The 20,542-nt window shown below is 36.3% G+C and overlaps 1 protein-coding gene across 1 annotated transcript in view; it reads right to left on the bottom strand.

The window, feature by feature from the left end:
• meigo (Solute carrier family 35 member B1 homolog meigo) overlaps positions 1 to 18,983 on the bottom strand; it is a 66,835-nt gene extending 47,852 nt beyond the window's left edge. Inside the window, exons 1-2 of the mRNA XM_090373394.1 lie at positions 18,766 to 18,983; positions 1,361 to 1,455 (exon numbers count right to left, since the gene is read on the bottom strand). Of these exons, the coding sequence (XP_090229520.1) occupies positions 1,361 to 1,455; positions 18,766 to 18,896 (226 nt within the window). The 5' untranslated portion in view covers positions 18,897 to 18,983. The remainder of the gene's footprint in view (positions 1 to 1,360; positions 1,456 to 18,765) is intronic.
• Positions 18,984 to 20,542: the final 1,559 nt, after the last annotated feature.

Below are 20,542 nucleotides of genomic sequence, written 5' to 3'. Positions count from 1 at the left end.
GTCCCACTGTATAGAATTTAAATACTGTCTCAGACCCTCATAGTCACCTTTATGAAAGGAATAGCCCTTCCCTTTATCCCTGATGGTAGTTACCTCTTTGAGTAAATCCCACTTCAGCACACTGTGATCACTGCCACCTAGTGGTTCCTCTATCTGCAGATTCTTAATGCATGAAGTATCACTACTGATAATCAAATCAAGAGTATTACTCTCTCTAGTTGCCTCCCGAACATGCTGATGTAGAAAACAATCATCCAATAAATCCACAAAAGCCTTGCTAGTGTGTGAGTGACCAAACTACAAATTCCAGTCAATATCTGGGAAATTAAAATCCCCCATTATAAGACTGATTTACTGGCCCACTCTATTTCCCTGTATAGTTTCTTATTATACTCAGAGTCATTAGGCCTATAGCACACTCCTACTCTCAATTTTGATCTCCCAGTGCTTATGTCACACCAAACTGACTCGACACTGCACTGTCCAGCGATGTCGACTGGCTTCACTTCCTTGGATTTTATGTGTTTCTTAACTAATAGCATAAACCCTCCTCCCTTCCTATCCTGTCTATCCTTTCTGTATACATTGTACTCCCCAAATTCCAGTTCTGCATTCCTTATATCTGTGTGACACCACCTCTCTGATATTCCAACAATATCCACCTTTGATGCTTTGAGCAATACCTCAAATTCATCAAATTTATTTACGAAACTCCTAGCATTGGTGTACACGCAAGTATACCTACACCTGTTCTTTTTCTTAGCTACCCTAACACAACCCATGTGTTTACTTGTACTGCAATGACTCCCAGCAGTCTCTGAAATATCCTGCATCTTGTTTTCCAGGCTTCTGCTCATTCCAATAGAAGCAGTGCAAGAATCACTTTCACCTCTGCCAGTGGCTACTGTTAATCTATTAGTCCTTGTATCCCCCCCCCAAGCTAGCAATTTTCCAACCCACCTAACACTACCTTGATAGCATCAGCAAATATTCTTGCACCCTTTCTATTTAAGTGTATCCCATCCCTGTAGAGGCAGTCTCTCCTGTTAACAAGTACAGACCAGGCTGAAAAAAATTCTACCCCTTGAGCCTGGCACAACCTTTCCAGGGCCGAATTGATCGACAAGGCTCTCATCATATACTCCCTCCTATCGTGTCTGGGCAGAATTGCAGACACTTTCAAATTCAACATTGATTCACGGCTTTTTTTCAACGGTGACCTATACTTGTTAAGTAATTCTGCCAGTCTCCTACTCTTAAGAACATTTCAGGAGAGCTTAACAGGCACTCATAAAATATTGTTTAATCATTATATTAAGTAGAAGTAAGTTTAAGTAGCAAACTATACTAAGATACTCACTGGCTTTAGCAAAAATAGTATTGACAACACACTGAGCAAATACTAAAGTTAACGTGAAATTAAACCTCTCTCCATCTCCATACTTGCCACGAGTTCTGTAAAAGAAAGAATATTAGCAAGTTACTGAAAGCTGCTTACTCACATGAACAGGTTATATTAAAGTTTATTAGAACAATGCTTTGTATACATTTTTTTTAATTATTTCAAAGGAAAATTAAAATAAGGTAATACACACAATTACAGTAAATCTTTTAAAATTCTGAGCCCTCAGTAATTGAAGAGATGTCAGATTTTAAAGAGGCACATCTACTATTTCAGCAGTTTTGTAAAAGGAACACTTAAATCAATATTAACCACTACTACTGCACTTATCTGTAAACATTTATGAATAAAAGTAGTGCTACTTGTTACAAATGTAAATAACATTCAATTTATTATATGTAAAGAAATTACAATAAACGAAACCACAACAAATGTAATGTCAATTTTAAATGTAAGTGAATGCAGTCTCAGAGGGAATATCACTGAATGTGCATAAGAGGAAAAAAAAAATTACGTTTGTATTGGAGGATTAAAAAAAAAACCTTAAGGAATACAGTTAGTCTCCGAGTTACGTAAATTCAGACTGGTTTTTTTGGTAAAATCTTAATTTTTTTTTTAATAAAAAAAATTTAATGACTTAATTTTTTTTGGTAAAATCACAGATACTTTCTGTATAATTTTTAAGAGTGAAGTTGAATGAAGGAACAATAAGTATAAGTTTTTATTTTTGTTCCCATACAAACTACGTTGGATAATAACCTGTGGTGTAACTAGGATCTAGGTAAATAAATTTTATTTTCTGTTTTAAAAATTCTGAAGAAATATTCAACAACATGTGTTTGAGAGAGGTGAACTACATTGAAGCACTTCAAAGAAAGCCCCACAACATTTAAGCCACATGGACTGTGTCCCATCAGCTATTTCTTCAGAGAAATAGACTCTAGCGCTTTAACATCCTTGATGGAATACACGTTTAAAGAGCCTGGAATGATTTGACAACTTGTATGAGCAGAGTATGGAAAAATCTTCTAAAAAATTCAATGAAAGCTTCAACAAAGATGAGCTGATGTCTTCTGTTACCAAAGAAATTGTAAACTTAGCCCAGAAGTTCCAGCTGGTCCTGGAGAATGAAGATGTAGACGAATTTGGATGAATGAGGTGAAGATTTAAAAACAGAAGACCTAGTCCAGTAGAAAGCGCGAATAGTTGAGGAACGAGAGAGCTGAATCCATTGAGGAAATGGAGCAACCAAAGAGGCAGTTCAAATTAAAGGAAATGGCAGAGGTATTTCGTAAAATTCAGGAAGGTCTCTATGTTTGATGGAATGGATGAAAACACTGAACATTTCTTAAAAATAGAAAGAAAAGTTCAAGATTGCTTATAGCAAATTTTTTAAGAGAAAAAAAAAAAAGCATAAGAAACAGATGAAGATCGAAGAGTTCATATCACGTACTACCTCCTTGACCTCTACTCAGTCTACAACACCATGTGATTAACGAGTCTTATTACTGCTACAGGTTCGTTTTAAGTTACCTTCAGTTCATCACATCACACCTGAAGTGTATAAACTTTTATTCATTATGTGGTATAGACCAATTTTCTTAAATATGTACACTTTGGTTTAGATTCCCTTAGTAGCTCTTATAAAGCCTACATGGCATATGAAATACATATCAGTTTTTACAGTACAATAACATGCGTTTTTTCTTCCTTTTTTGTTTTCTTTTCTTATGTGCTACTCCGGTTAATTCACTGCTGTCCAAGAGATAGTTTTTAATTGTTATGGTATATAACTATTTCTTCATTCTTCTGAGGATATTATGTGGTTTTTGTAATTTTGACATATCAGGGATTAGTAGCAATATTTTATTAGTCATTCCTGAGTTACGTAAAAATCTACTTACGTAAGAAGTCCCAGAACGTATCTCTTACGTATGTTGGGGACAGACCGCACTTATTACTACAGTGGAGCTTGGATAATTCCTTAATTCAAAATATTGGATATTTAGAATTATTATTCTGCATGAGCTCCTATTCCATAAAAGAGAATTGTTTAATTTGAAGATTGGACAATTCGAAATAATTTTGATTAGAGCTTGGATGAATCATCCAAGCTCTAATGTATTAACCATACAGTGCAAGGAAGCCACAGGCTTTTGCTGCACTGGCAAAAAAAAAAAAAAAAGAAAGTAGATAAGAAAATACAAATTATATACTTCATTCCTCATGCAGGTAACTATTTGTTTGACCCTTGAATTTCTTCAAACAGTCAGCCTCAAACTACTGCAGGAACAGCCTGTTCCAGTAATCAACAACTTGCTGGCTAAAAGAAAACTTCATACAATCTAGTCTAAAACTCTTCCCCTATAATTTGAATTTATGAATCCTAGTTCTGGAATTCTTTACAACAGTGAAAATTCCTCTATTCATTTTATTAACCCCTCTCACAGCCTTATAAACCTTATTTATATCCCCTCTAAGGTGGCTGGTTTCCAAGCTCTGTAGTCCACATAATCAGTTTTTCTCATACAGTCGTCCCTTTGCTAATCTCACTATGAGATTTGCCCGTCTTTGGACCCTTTCAAGAAGCTCGATGTCTTTTTTTCAGACGAGGTCTCCATATTTGAACATAGTATGCCAACTGTGGTCTTACAATTGCCTTATACAGTGAGATTATGACCCCCATATCTCTACAGGTTATTGTTCAATAAACCATCAACAGGATACCATGGGCTTTTCGGCTGCCAGTTTACACTGCTCAGGAAACTTCACATCTACCAATATCATAAGCCCAAGATCCTTTTCTTTTTCCACTATTTTTAATTCGACCCCACAAAGTGTATAATTTATTTTGGGGTTGTTATTCCCCAAGTGTAAGCACTTACATTTTGCTGCATTAAAACTTTTCTGGCCATTCTTGAAGGGACACTACTTGGCACTGATCATCAATGACGTCCCCAATCTTTGTCTGCAAATTTTGACATCACACCTTTTGTAGACATCATTTACGAAAATGAAAAAAAAAAAAAAAAAAAAAAGTGGCTCAAGAACTGATCCTTGGAGTACTCCACATTGGACATTACGCCATTCTGAAGGATATCCACTGATCACAACTCCTCTGCCTTGTGCCCTGCTACCCTGCAATCCATCTTAGAAACTTTCCAGTACTCCCAACATGTTCCAGCTTATATAACCTCTCATGAAAGACCGAGTCAAATGCCTTGCAAAAATCCAAATAAACTTATGTCGCAATTGTTCCTTACATCCAGCTCATGAGTAACTATATAACTCATATGAAACAAAATAGCTAACTAGGTTAGTTAAATATGATTTTCCCTTATCAAAACCATGTGTGCTTTTCAGAATGCCATTTCTTTCTAAATGTCCCTGGATTGCACTCAATCATTGCCTTTGAAGGTTTTCAGTACCAATGAAGTCACTAAGTGGTCTGTAGTTATGGTTCTTTGTTCTAGAACCTCCTTTATGTACTGGCTATACACTGGCACTTCTCCAATCCAAAGAATTTCTCCAGAGTCCAAAGATGTCCTCATAATTAACCTCAAATGGTTCAATACACTCTCTGGCCACCTCCCTCCAAATTATTGGGTATATGCTATCAACTCCAGGAGCCTTACTTTCCTCCAGGCTTGAAAGTTTTTCCAACAAATAGGCATCTGTAATTTCAAAATCACTAATTTCATATGGCTCAGCCTCTCCTCAGCATAAAGGGTCTTTTTTCAGTAAAGACAGATGCAAAGTAGCTATTCAATTCATTACCAACTTTAACTGGATTATCTAAGACTTTCCAACATCCAGTACACAAACATTTGATTTGTTTTATTCTTCTTTGTATTCGCATACACAAAAAATGCCCTGTCCCCATTCTTTGCTCTCTTATCCAGTGTTTTCTTATTAGTAAAAAATTCAGAGCTACAGGGCTCAATAGTGTTTTCTTATATGCAGCCTTGGCCTCTTCAATCTTATCTGTGGTACTATTACAGATCACCTTGTAGTTGCTGTAGGCCTCAGCACTTTTCAGTGCTGAGGCCTACAGCCTACTTTCCCTTGCTATCTTTTTCTGCTCTATTAGACCAGCCAGCTCTGTATTCATCCATTTCAGCATCCTCCTCATGCAATATTTTCTTAATGGTATGTATGAATTCATGGTTTCTGTAATTTTTGCTTTTAAGGTATTCCACAATCCAAATGTATTTGACCTCCAACTACAACCTGTGCAATTAACAGATGACACAAAGCACCTTAAACTATCATAGTCCCTTCTTCTGAAATTAAAACCTGTAACCTTTAACTGTTGTAACATCTTTCTTCATCTTCCAACTAACTGCAATCACTACCTGCCAGCAGGTCCTATACTGTAATGTCTGATTCATGAGTAATGATGAGATCAAGAATATTTTCACCACAGTAATTTCTCTAACCTGCTGGTACAAACCATCTAGTTCATTTTAAAATTTTGTTCTCCCATGGTGTTTCCCTCCCACTTATTCCAATCAATTAGGGGTACATGAAGTCACCCATAATACAATCTTCTGGTTCATGTCATACTCTTCACAATCTTCTGGTCTGTAGATTTATCCCACTCTCATTATACCTCTGCTTCCAACTAACTCACATTTATGTTACTTCTGCCAGCAAAATCCCTTTTCGTGCCCAGGCTGCTTTTGATAAGAACCATGATCCCCACCACCCCTTCCATCTCCTAAATACATTATACAAATCACAGTGGAACTCGTCATCCCCAATTTTCAGGTGGCACCAAGTTTCTGTTAACCCTATTACATCAGCATTAGTTGTCCAAACCAGGAGTTTGGATTCGCCCATTTTATTGACAACACTCCTGACATTACTGTAGACACAGTTAAGACTAAGTATTCTTCTATAGTTTACTCACCTGATACACCCCCTAAAGTTATCCAGACTTGTTTCCCCAGCTTTATCTTCCCACTCATTTCAAACATTGCTACCCTCAGAACATCTTGCCAACATTGGATGTTGTGGCAAAAACAAGAATTCTTGAGGTGAGTGCAAGCATTATTTTGACCCACTTCATCAGATATGCATGGATCTATATTACCCTTTTGCCCCATAACTAGCAGTTTCCTTGAACCCTTAAAAGTATCCTCAATAATAATGACAAAAAACCTTGTACCACCTTTGTTCAAATGAATACCATCTCTATAAAATTGATTCCTTCTGTTGGCAGCACTGATAAACGTTTTACCCCCAGAGCCTTGAAGATTCCTTTATGTTGTATGTCAATTCACAAGGCTTTCAGCATATAATTCTTCCTATTGCATCTGGGCAGAACTGCACACACACACATTCTGACAAACCTTGCGGCATTTTTTCAGTACGGTCCTATATTTGTCTAACAAATGATCAGGTTATGTTTGTTTAAAATCGTTAGTCTCTGGGTGAATAATACCCTCCTCAAAATCTGGCAAGCTGTTGGTAACATCATCAGTTGTTGCTCCTAGCAAATGCCCTGGTTCTGGTCCACCTATCTTTATTACAAAAAAGGTTACCTGTTTCCCTGACAATAGAGTCCCCAATAAAACGAAATCTTCTTCAACCAGAGCAGTATGCACTTGACTATTCTTTTCTGGGATCCAAATCAGGGGTGCATCAAATGGCAGATCACAAGATACCAGTTAAATCTGTTTCTAGGGCAAGAACTCGTAACTCGTTTCTTCAGTGATTCAAATTCTTCTTGTAATGCATCAAGTAGTAATTTTAAATTGGTACACTCCTCACATTGGGTGCAAAGAAAAGAATCTTCAGTTTAGCTTGGTTTGTCTACTAGACATATCTTAGACTACATGCCAGAGATATACAATCAATGAAATCATGACTCACACTGGAAATGCCAACAGGCCTCTCCATCTGAGTCATGATGTCCTTGGACTTGGTATTGTAAGTGGACCTTGTAACAACCATTATGTAGGTAAAATTTAAACTTAAAAAAAAAATACAAAATTTGAATTAACAAATTATTATAGAAATTAAACCGTACACCAAAACTTTATCTATTAGCCAGGTAAATATTAAGTTACCAAGATTAACAGGAATTTAAATTAGCAAAAATACTTTAGTGAAGTTAAGGATTAAAATTACCATATAGGTTTGTGCAATAGCGTCATGTTTATATGTAGCCAACTACTAGGTAGTTACAAAATTGGCATCATTTAAGTATATCTCATATTGTGAATGCCTTCCACTTCCCATTTTGAGAAACCTTGCCCTGCTCAATCAACTTTAACTTCTAAAATATCACTACCAATTGCTTAAATGCCAATCTCCAGGTAATTCTCCAGTGGGGCAAGACAACTTATTGATTTCAATCCTTCTAAAACTCAGTCTTGTCTTATATCTCACAAAATGGATTCTTCTGCTCCTATGCTTACCTTTGGTGACACTCTGATTTCTAGGCAAAATGATATATAGGAATACCTCGCATAGCATGGTTAATTTAAAAATACCATGCTATGCGAAACTGCGCTGATCAAGGTATTATTAGTATATATTTTAATGTAATGCGTTCCGACAATTTGATTATATGGGTCGAGTTGCAAAAATATATAGGGGTTTGTTTACTATAAATTGATGCACATGAAGTTCTTGCAAAAAAAGAAACTAAAATGATAAAAATGAAAAATACTAGTAAGTACAGTACAAATGATTTTTATTGCAGTATGTACATACCAAAAGAATATAAGTGAAGTACGTACTGTATTTTTATTTTGAAAAATAACTGATCAGCTTAGTTTGCACAGTTCTTTTCTTCCTTTTATCTGCATACATCTCTTTGTAGCATCAAATGTCATTTTGCAACACCTGCCTTACTTTCATACCTCGTTCGATATTTGGATATAGAAGAACACTCAGCGCCATTACATTTCTTCTTTCCGCTCATATTTACGTATAAAGGTGTAATGTTTTTAAAAAATAATCTTTAATAAAATTACACAGCGAAAAATATTTGTACAGCTTACACACAATCAATGACCTCACCCCTCGGAATCAAGAGTGTATACTAATGTATGAATGCTAGCAGAGTCCGTATATAATGGGAGTTTCGAAAACAGTCAGAATGGCCTTGAATCCATAACGCATTGGCCTACGAGCTGGTATTATAATACATACATATCAAATGTATTGGTGTGTAATGCAGTTAATTTTTTTTTCAATTTGTAAACTGTGCTATAGCGAAACCCGTGCTGTTCGAAACCGCGCTATGTGAGGTATTCCTGTATCTCTTTTGGGGATTAACCTGACTTCTAATCTCTCTTGGCACATGCACATTACAAATATGGCTTCCTCTGCATCTAAAAAACTTTCTGGAAAAAAAAAAAAAAAGTGGTTTTTTTTTATTTTATTTATTTATGAAATCCTCAAACACGAGAGATATTAGAATCTGTGGTACTTAGTACCGTGCCTGGATTGGAGGTTGAGAAGACGAAAGAAGATATTTGTTGATATTAGATTTGAACTTCTGTAGACTGCAATTTTCAGGAAATATGTATGAAGGAAGGCTGATCCAGAAAATGGCAGTTGAATGAATAAATGAGGAAGATGAAAAGTTGGTTCTGTGAGTTTCAAGTTGGATAGTAAATGGATGTTGGCTGGTGGCGGCAAGTGTTCAGACTGTTTTAAAAGAGAGAGAGAGAGGGAATTATAGAAGCCAATTCAGAAAAACAGTGCCCATGGAAGTATCTGTAGAAAAGGCATGCAGCAGAAACAGTACGTCTATGAGACAGTGAGTGGAGAGACTCTGTTAGAGATGAGTCATAAATTAACCTAACTGCTCTCTTCTGAATGGAATCTAGAAGCCTGAGAGAGGTTTTGGGGGCACCGCCCAAGATTTGGAAAAATATTCCATGGTAGGGTGGATTTGCGATTTGTACAGAGTGAACAGCTGTTTTGAAGAAAAGTAAAGGCGAGAGCGAAAGAGAAAACCAAGTTTTTTTAGATGCAGAGGAAGAAATATTTGTACTTGTACCAAGAGAGAGATTAGAAGTCAGGGTAATTCTCAAAAGATATATCAACTTGCCTAGAAATCGGAGTGTCACCAAAGATAAGCATAGGAGCAGAAGAATCCTTTTTGCGATATATAAGACAAAACTGAGTTTTAGAAGGATTGAAATCAACTAAGTTGTCTTTGCCCCACTGGAGAATTACCTGGAGATCGGCATTTAAGGAATTGGTAGCGAATATTCGAGAAATTGAAGCTGATTGAGCAGGGCGAGGTTTCTCAAAATGGAAAGTGGGATTCAATGTGCTATCATCGGCAAAACTATGGATAGGATTGCCAGTCAATGGAAGGTCATTAATATATAAGAGGAAAAGAGTAGTGGGAAAGAACTGAAACCCTGGGGGACACCACAATTAGTGGAGAAGTTAGAAGACAGAGAACCATCTACCATCACCCTCAGTGAGCGATCAGAGAGAAAACTGGATAACCAATTACAAAAAACAGTTAGAAAACCATAAGATGGAAGTTTGTTTAGAAGACCTTTATGCCAAACACAATCAAAAGCCTTTGAGATGTCACAAACAAATTTAAAATTGAGAAAGGAGTTTGACAAGGAGACAATATCTCCGAAGTTGTTTACTTCTGCCATTGAAGCTTTCAGAAGATTAGACTGGTTGCAAAAAGGAGTCAATGTGAATGGAGAGTACCTAAACCATTTATGATTTGCAGATGACATTGCGATCATAAGCCATGATCCCAAAGGATTAGAGGAAAATCTTAATCAGTTATGCAGCATTAGTAACGATTTCGGACTAAAGATGAATATGGCTAAAACAAAAGTAATTAGCATTAGTAATGATGAACAAGTATGCCACAGAAAGGGATATAATCATTGAAGAAGCAGTAATTGAAAAGATGGATTCATATACTTACCTGGGACAAGTCATTAGCTGTAATAATGATAAATGCCTGGAAGTCAAGAGAAGAATAAATTTTGGATGGATAGCATTCAGGAAATATAGTCACATACTGAGGAGCACTATCCCAATTTGCCTGAAACGTAAAATAATGAACCAATGTATACTCCCCACCATGACTTTATGGAAGTGAAACTTGGGCACTTCGCAAAAGAATGGAAGAGAAGCTGAAAACTACACAGTGAAGAATGGAACAAATTATATTAGGAATCAGACTGTTAGATAAGAAGAGAAACATGGATTAGGCAGCAAACTCAAGTAAAGGATATTCTTATCAAAACTAAAGAACTAAAATGGACTTTGGCAGGACACATAGCCTGAAGACATGATGACAGATGGACTAAGAAAATAACAGAATGGTACCCAGAGGAGCTAGAAGAAAACCTGGAAGACAACAACAGAGTTGGACAGATGAAATTCACGAGTTCGTGGGTAGTAAATGGATGTCCATTGCACAAAATAGAAGGAATTGGAAAGTTGCTGGAAAGGTCTTCATCCTGCAGTGGATTGAAAATGGCTGATGATGACCTTCTGTATTTTCCTAATAATGTGTTCTTGTATGTGCTGCTTTTTTTTTGTTTTTCACTCAGTGAAAGCTAAGTGGCCCTGACAGCATGGACAATATCACTTATGTTATTCCATTGTTCCAGCCAAGTACAGTAACGAAGCACTGCTTTTCATCCAAAGTTGACTACTCACCTACGTAAGAAATTATCATAGTTGTTGCTTGTTGTTTTGGGCTTAACGGTGCAAGGACAGCTAGGCTATTATGTGCCTAATCTTTGGTAAAAAGTGACAGTTTCCTGAAGGTTTTGGACTAATTTTAAAGCGTGTTTATATCATTGAATCCATTTGAGATAGGCAAACACTTTAGCTACATCTAGTGTATCTGCTAACATTCAGACTATAGTGAGAGGTGTACTTATGGTAGAAAATGAGCCAAAGGTAGTCTATCTGTCTCTGTCACAGAAGGCAGTCTAAGTAGATATTGAACTGTGCATTACAGTTTGGACATTTTGGAGGATCAGTGGCCTTGAGCAGGTGCAGATGAGTTAGGTGGGGGTGACCTATCCACAGTCTAGCAAGTATAACTTTTTGTCTGTTATCTCTGATGCTAGATTTCCATGATTTCACGTGTTTCTTTATATAGAATAACTTGTTGTTGGTTTGGTTTCCCTAGATTTATTGCCACTTTTTTGTATATCGCTGTTTAATAACAGATTTATAATCTGAGACTGGTACAATTAAGGAAGGATTAATAATGTTCCTTGCAGTTTTGGCAGCGAAATCTGCATTCTTGTTTCTCAGCATACCACTACGACCGGGAATCCAGAAGAAGGCGATGATCTGCTTATTTTCATTTAATTCAGTAAGAATGTCCCAGATCTGCCCAAGTAATGGATTGTCATTCTTTTTCTTTCAGTATAGCTTGAATTGCACTGATTGAATATGATAGCGAGCAGTATGATTGTTGACCATGCAAAGTTTAAAGCTACAACAATTGCACAGAGCTCTGCATTAAAGCTGCTGCATTCGGGTGGAAGTTTCATAGATATGGAAACATTAAGAAAAACTGCCACCACATCAACATGACTGTCAGTGATGCATGAAACTGTAATGTATTCTGTAATAGAAATAGGAATTTTTTCCCCCACGTTGAGAGATAAATCAGATGGTGTTATGTAGTACATCCAGGGAGGCACTGTACAAGGGATAGTAGGTTGTATGTCATTTAAGTCGAGTTGCCAACCAGTAAGTGTAGACTGAAGGTGTATTGCTGTTGATGAGTTGGCTCTGTAAAGGTTTTCCCATTTTGGGGAGAAAAGTAGTTTCCAAGTTGAATGATTTAGTTGTCTTTTGAGTTTCGCTGCATAGCGAAACTCAAGGGGCAACTAAATCACCTAAATCTCATTTTTTTGGCTCTGTAAGGGAGGTTTGTTGAGTGCAAGCTGAAGGTCACTAGGACTTATACGATAATGCCACCATAAGGCACTTGGTCTAGCAGAGCTGGTAGACTACAGAGCCATAATCTAGTTTTGACTATATTAGCATGTGGTACAGATGCAGTAGCATAAACAGACTGGCTCCCCCCATGTTGTGGCGAATAGCACTTTTAAGATGTTTAGTTTTTCTAGGCATGCTATGTGAAGGTATTTTATATGCCTGATTCTCAAAAAGTCTAAGAATCTTTTTAATGTTACACTATTGAGCACTATAAACACAGCTTTGCATTCAGTATTTTTAACAACTAAAATATAAACCCACATGGAATGAAGTAAATAGCAAAGTAGCCCCTCGCATGATATAAAAAATTGTTATTTACAGCATATACAATACATTATTTATCATGTGCAATCACACACGGCATAAGACAGGAGGGTAACAAAAGAGTAATAAGATTCCAGTGAAAGCACTACATCGCCTTCCAAAAAACACAAAGAACCCTATGAAAAAGATAAAAGGAGAACCTAGATGACTTGTTATGTGACAGGCCTGAGGAGTTTTTTGGGGTCCTTGATGCCAGTGACACTCACTTCTACATTGACTCCTGGAAATCCTGTAAACCAGTATGTTGGAAGGGAGGGATTAAGAGGATCCTGACTGTATTAATAATTCTATTCATAATCTTCTCAGAATACCTGTGGTAAATGAAGATATTTCTAATGGTGGTTAGTTCTTGATTGATGTTATCTGAAGAGCATATTCTCAAAGCCCTGGAATCTGTGCCTTTTATAAACCTAGTTTTTAGACGTGGGGTGGGTGATTGAAATAATAAAATAAAACAGACCTAAAACATACACCAAAATTAGTATGTCATCATACAGGAAATCAACAAACATGTCTGGGCTAAATTATTAATTCATTCATCCCCACCCCTCCCCTGAAAAAAAAAAAAAAAAAAAAAAAAATCAGGATTATAAAGGCATGGCCTACAAGGTATATACTTGCCAGACAATTACTATCAGGAACTAACCATTAAAATATCTTGGGAACAAGTCTATTTTCCTCCTACCAGTGTAAGTTATAAGTAAGTCTAACATAACCTACCTAATCAGTGGATATTATGTATATTTATTTACACATAAATATGCAAAGATTAGGTTAGACTTACTAGTAACTTACACTGGGTGGAGCCTGAGTTACAAAAAAATAAATACACTGAGAAAATCATTACAGAATTAAAATTGGAGCAATGTGGCATTGAGGACAAGTTACTGAACATATAAAGAGATAGTTGGTGCCTTGATCCATAGAAGTAACTTGATGGTTGAGTGGAAGGAGACAAGGAGTAGTTATTAATAGCTACTACTTTTAATAGACTAATGTCTATTAAAAGTAGTAGCTATTAATAACTACTCCTTGTCTCCTCTACTACTTTTAATAGACTAATGTCTATTAAAAGTAGTAGAGGTTGGTATTGGGCTCCCTTACTATTTTCAATATTTATTAATGACATTGATGAAGGGATATTAAATTCAATATATAAGTTTGTTGATTTTACAAAAGTGGGAAGGGTGGTTAATGACATGTTTGAGTATGATACTTCAACAAGACCTATATAAATGCATTTTTGCATCTACATTCACACATGAGGAATTCTGCAAGGAAGGGGAGGCCAGAAATTTACTAAACTAACAGGGAGCTAAATGATTTTGTAATAACTGAAAGCAAAGTGGAGGAGAAATTGTTGAAGTGAAACATAAAAAAGGCACCTGGGGCAGATGGAATCTATCCAGTTATATTCAGGGGAGGTCACCATGGACTGGAGATGTGCAAATGTATCCCCAATTCACAAATGGGATTCAAAGGGTGACACAAATAATTATAGACTTGTTAGTTTAACTTCTGTTCGGGAGAAATTAATGGTGTCACTGATTAAAGAAGTGATGCAGGATCACCAGACACAGCATGGGTTTTTTAAGGGAAAGTGTTGTCTGACCAATTTGATTGGATACTACGATGTGCTCACAAAGGAATTGGATGCAAAAAAATAATTTTGATATCATATACTTGGATTTCAGGAAAGCTTTTGATACTGTTGTACATGGAAGACTGCTCTACAAATTGGAGCAGTATGGCATTAAGAGCAAGTTGCTGTAATGGATAAAGGGATGGTTAAGTGGGAGACAGCAGAGAGTGGTAATAAATGTGCTAGGTCCATTGTTGTTTTGTCATTTGGGGTAATTGTGTAGTCAGATATGAAGTTCTCTGAGCAATGCAGATGGGCTGCCAGAGCAGATCATGGAGTTTTGTCAATGATATATAGGAATTTTGTTAGCAGAGACAAGAAGGTGATTATACTTTTCTATAAGGCAATGGTCAGGTCACACCTTGAGTACTGCATACAGATCTGGAGGCCTCATTTTAGGAAGGATGAAGAGTTGCTAGAATGAGTAGAGGAAGGGCAACAAGATTAGTGAGAGGAACAAAGAGTTCTCTTACCAGGAAAGGCTTAAATTCTGTCAATTGTAACATCTGGAGACTAGGCACCTGCGAGGTGCTCTGACTGAGGTGTACAAAGCCTTGAATGGTTTGAGTAGGCTCAATGTTGATGGGATACGTCCACTTGCTGAGATTAAGAACCTGAGGGGGCATAGATCCAAATTGAGGAAAGTTGTAGAATAGATGTGCAGAAGTTTGCCTTTAGCCAGAAAGTAGTTAATTGCTGGAACAGACTTCCATCTGCTGTTGTGGAAGTTGATAGCTTAAATAAATTTAAGGCTGAACTAAACAAACATTTGGAGTGACCAGATGGGTGAAATGGGAAGGTTTTTTTTTTTTTTGGCTGATGCTCTTGCTTTCTTGCATTATATGCCTCAACTAATGCTAATGCTAATAAATTAGGCAGATGGGCTGAAAAATGGCTAACACTGATAAATGCACGGTACTGCATTTGGGTAGCAATAACCCAGAATAATAACAGCACTCAAGTGATACCCATACTCAAGGTAGAGAAGAATGAAAAGGGCACAGGGGTAATTACAGTCTAATGGAAGTTCTCTGAGTAGTGCAGACAGGCTGATAGGACAGCTCATGGGAAAACAAAGAAGATGTAGTGATAATTGTAAAATCTAAAGTTCTCCAAATATTGCAGGTAGGCTGCTAAAACAGCTCAGGGAGTTCTGTCAATAATGAACAGGCATTTTTCCAGCAGGAAAAAATAGGTTATTATCCTATTGAAAAAGGCAATGGTTAGGCCATGTCTTCAGCTGCAAACAGGTTTGGAAGTCATTTTAGGAAGGATGTAGTTCTGTTGGAATGGGTGCAGAGAAGAACAATAAGATTGGTCTAGGACAAAAAAAACTGTATTCTTACCAAGAAAGAATAGGCTTCTGTGAATCAGTATCTGGAAATTAGGCACCCACGAAAAGACCCAATCGAGTGCATAAGGCTTTAATCCATCAGCAAGTTGCTGGAAAATTTAAAATTCTTCTGTGCATGAGAAAATTTTAAAAATTAGAAAAAATAATTCACAATTGTTCATTTTTTTTGATGCCACCTATATTTTCAATCTTTTCTAAACACAACTGTGAATATATTTTTAATAAAACATATATTTTTAATTTTCAAAATCTGTCAGTGAGCAAATGCAAATTTAAAAATCATACCCTTCAACCTACACTTTGGGAAGTGCATGCATTAAACAGTTTGATTGCAGCATTAATATCACAAAGCCAGAGAGTGCTAACAATTGGAGGAAAGAGCACAACAGTAAAGTAAACTTAATATCAATCACTCTTCATGACATATGTCAATTAATACGTATGTAATTAGGTTTAACTTAATCATGAATGTTTCCAAATTGTGTAATAATAAACAACATTTCTAGAATTTTCTGCAGAGAATTCAAAGAAAACATTTTAAACAACAGGTATTAGTAGTTTCAGTTGTTTGGGTGGAGTAGATGATGCACAAACTGCTGAAATATTGTCAGAGTTGAATTGATTCTGCGTGACTAATACAGGATTAACTTGTCCACAGTCATGAAAAGGACTGTTCTTCTTCCAAGTGTAAGGTCACTTTGACTCTATGCTCTTACATTTGAAAAACAGCAAAAAAAAAAAATTCAAAACGTGCATTTTCTTTATGCCACTATTTTCAATCTTTTCTGAACACAATTGTGAAAATCCATTTTTTATATTATAAATATATATTTTTAATTAATTTTTAAAATTAAACCTGCCACTAGACCTGTCAGCAAGCGACATGAAAACTGAAAAATCTACTCAGTTTAACAAATGCAAGAAATTACTGTCAGCCTTGTAATAACAGGAGTGCCCACTACATGAAATCTGAAGTGGGTCACATCAACAGTTTGATTCCAGAAGACACTTTGATGTCATGAAGCTAGAGAGCATTACCAAATAAAAGCAATGCAAGCGTTAATAAAGTTAGCCAGCTCACTATCAATAAAAGTATGACAGATGCCACTCAATATATGCATATAATTGTTTAACTTAATCCCTGAAATTTTCGTAATTGTGCAAAAATTAACAGGGATTTCTGGAATTTTCAATGGAGAAATCAAAGAAAGAATTTTAAAAAACAGCTAGTAGAAGTTGTGTAGACAGAGTAGATAAAGAGCATGGACTGCTGAAATATCGTCTAGGGTCTTAATGATCTCGTGTGAGAGGCTCAGGGATAAGTTTCTTCGAACTGCCTACTTCTACAACTTGAGGTGGATATTCATTTCAACTATCAGTTACTTTCTGGCTGAAAGCAAATTTCCACACATCTATTCTGTAACCATCATTTTTAGGCACATTAGCATATATGCGTAAAGTGCCTATTGTCTTCAGCATGTCCATCCATTTGTCCGTCCTTCCACATAACTTGACTCCCAATGGATAGCTTTTCATGAAATTTTATGTTCGGCTCTTTCAGAGAGATGTGTTCAGACATCCCATATTTCATTAAAATCAGACCAATAAGTTAATTTAATAATTAACTTATTGGACTGATTTTTACTTTCACAGTTAGTTGGAGCTGAAAGAGTGGAAATCCAAAGATCAGCTGAACAGTTATGCATATGAGGTATGAAACATATGTTTTTCTTTTTCTGTTTTATTTTTATTATTAATTTTTACATTTTTATTTTAGCTATATATTTTATTTTATATAAAACAAGTTAGTGCATGGCATCGTTTTAGTTCGTAGAAAAATCACCGAAAGTAGGTGAAATGGCCATCATTTTTGTTACTTCTCATATTCTGAATGCCTTCACAACAAGTTGCCCTGATATTGCACTACCTTGAATAAGCAATGCTTCACCAGTAGAGAAGACTAACGTTACTTATTCTCAGCGGATACAACCACTCAGATGGCACTGTTTCGAAGTGTGTTGGCTTCTCATTGGTGGGTGGGTAGATACCATGGTACAATAAATGACAACCCAGTTACAAAGTATAACTCCACAATATGGGAGATGCCAGATGGTGTGCGCTCGTAGACTAAAAAGAGGTTTTAGGGCTGAATGCCTTGGACTACGGAAAATTCATTAATCAAACAAGTTCAATTAGTGAATTTTCTGTAGTCCAAGGCTTTCAGCTCTAAAACTCCTTTTTAGTTTTATTTTATATTTTTTTCAGACTGGTGCGGCAAAAACCTGTGGCCTTATTGCACTTACTAATACTATCAGCAATTTAAAAAAAAAAAAACGTTTGTTCTTGTAAATAACATAAGTATCAATAAAAACCTATTTTGTTTTCATACATATAACACATTATGTATCAATAAAAACCTATTTTTTTTTCATTTTCATACATATAACACAGGACATCCATGTACCAACAAACATAACATCCAATGCTGCAGCACTGGATATTATGTTTGTTGCAATGAAGTGAAAATAATTACTTTTATATATTATTAGTTTAATGATTAATAATAATTAGTAATGAATTGGTATGTACGCATGGGGGGGCGGTACTTACATAGTCCACTCATTTCCCACATGTTATTCCTGGCTAGGGAATTGCAATTCACAGAAAACTTATTGGGAGAGCCTAGGTAAATTGAAACTAATGAGGTATATTTTATATTTAATTTTATATTAAATTGTTATGCGGTAATAATTCTTATTCTATGTATTTTATAAAACTGGTTAAAAAGATAACTTCGGGATTAATTTTCAATTATTGTCAATTAGATAAATTTTCATAATTATGTCTCCTCCACTAAATAAAAAAAAAGTCTAGATTCGACCCTGCAACGAATTCTCGCTCCAACATTCTTCTCATTTCCCTCCTCCCCTCCCCTCCCCTCCCTCAACTGTTCTCTGAAGCTGTATTTATCCACTGGAACATATGCTATCATTAGACTTCACTTCTTCTTTTGTTGTTGTTGTTGTTGTTGTTGTTTAACTAGGTCAATTATTGCAACAGCATACTTACATCTTTTCCTGAAGAATCCCAAAGTAGAAATAGCAGACAAATATGCCCAGTGCATATATTATAAGCCGGTTAACAGACATGTTCCCCTCGTTTTTCTGTAAAGTACTGTCCAGAGACACCTCAACTTTCATAAAAACACTACACTACTACAGTTCGCGCTGAAAATAGATGCATGCCTCCACAGCACGTTACAACCAACTGCTACATTAAAGCTACAATTCAACTGATATCAAAGGTAACGTATTCATATCGTATTGGTTGGCAGTTTTCATTTATCAACAGCCATATGGCATTCCTTATCAAATAAAATTATAATAAAAAAAAAAAAAAAACATTACGCGAGATTTTACGTAGTAATCAGTATAAAACTAAAACCGAAAATATGTATCGCATCAAGACTAAAAATTACACAAATGGAGAAATGGAAAATTTTCTTCCATCCTCCAAAATCATACGGTGATGGGATAATCTTTATTAAATGATTTGTTATTGATACACATTTGTGATAATATATATATAAAGACACTTTTATATAAAGAGGATTGAAATAAAAAAAAAAGGTTTTATTGATACTTAAAGGTAAATTACATTAAAATTAAATTTAAACTGAAAAATACTGAAAATGTAAATTACAACACAATAAAATACGCGATCATGCTCCTACAATTTTCGTACAGCTTGTGTTCCTGTTGCTGCAGGGCAAGAGGCAAAGTGTTGCAATTAACGGTTACTCTTCAGAGTTGTCCAACGTTAGAAGTGGGGTCCCCCAAGGATCGGTTCTGGGACCGTTGTGTCTTTCCTGATGTTCATAAATAACCCTGACGAAGGGTTGCCGTGCGTAATGTCAAAATTTGCAGATAATGTGACGATTATAAGAGTGGTAAATGATCAGCACCAAGCAGCGCTCTTTCAGGACGATGTTGTAGCAGAGTTCTAGGAGCATCAGCGACTAAGGTCATATCGCTCCGTGTATGTCTGTAAATTGCGTTCTGTGGCCGATTTTTTTGGTGAACGAAAAACCCATGCTATTCTTGCCTGAGACCGGCTAACTCAGCCTCGTTGTGAAAAAAGCCCATAAAAATTCCTCACGTCAGTCATCGACGGGATGCGCACTCATGTCTTTTCCACCCGGTGTTGGGAGGACGGCGATTCTACCAACTGTGCTACCCACGATGGCCTTTAAGGACGACTTGGATAGGCTTCGAGGATGGTCAGGAGATAGCAGCTATGTTTTAATGCAGCAAAATGTAAGGGCTTACACTTTAGGAACAGTGACCTTAAAATAACTTACACAGTTGCGGGATTGAATTAGAGGAAGAAAAAGATTTGAGAGTTATTGTACACAGACATGAAGTTCTTTGAGCAGTGTAGAGAAGTTATAAAGGCCTGTGGTGTTCTACCGATGATTTAGCGAATATTTCCTAGTAGAGGTAGGGAGGTCATAGTATCAAGAATTGTAAGACTGCATTCGGAACACTGTGTCCAAGAAAGAACAGAAACTGCTCCTAAAAAAAGATCACCAGCTTTTTGAAGGGGCCCAAAGACAGTCAACTCGCTTGGTGAAGTCTGGAAAAGGGCACCTGCATGAGGAAAAACTCTGAATATGTGGGCGCCAGCGCTTGGTAATAAGGCAACTTAGAGGGGACCTTAGTGAAGATGATAAGGCTCTGAGAGAGGAGTAAAATGAATGAGGGAGAATTTTTCACTATCATAAAAAGATATAGGATACATACATCCAAATTATGGATAAAGAGATTTAGACTAGATTGTAGGAAGT

Source organism: Mastigoproctus giganteus, chromosome 1, assembly GCF_048544385.1.
Source record: "Mastigoproctus giganteus isolate SK-2022 chromosome 1, ASM4854438v1, whole genome shotgun sequence".
NCBI classification, from domain to species: domain Eukaryota; kingdom Metazoa; phylum Arthropoda; class Arachnida; order Uropygi; family Thelyphonidae; genus Mastigoproctus; species Mastigoproctus giganteus.
This window is presented reverse-complemented; position numbering and strand designations above follow the sequence as displayed.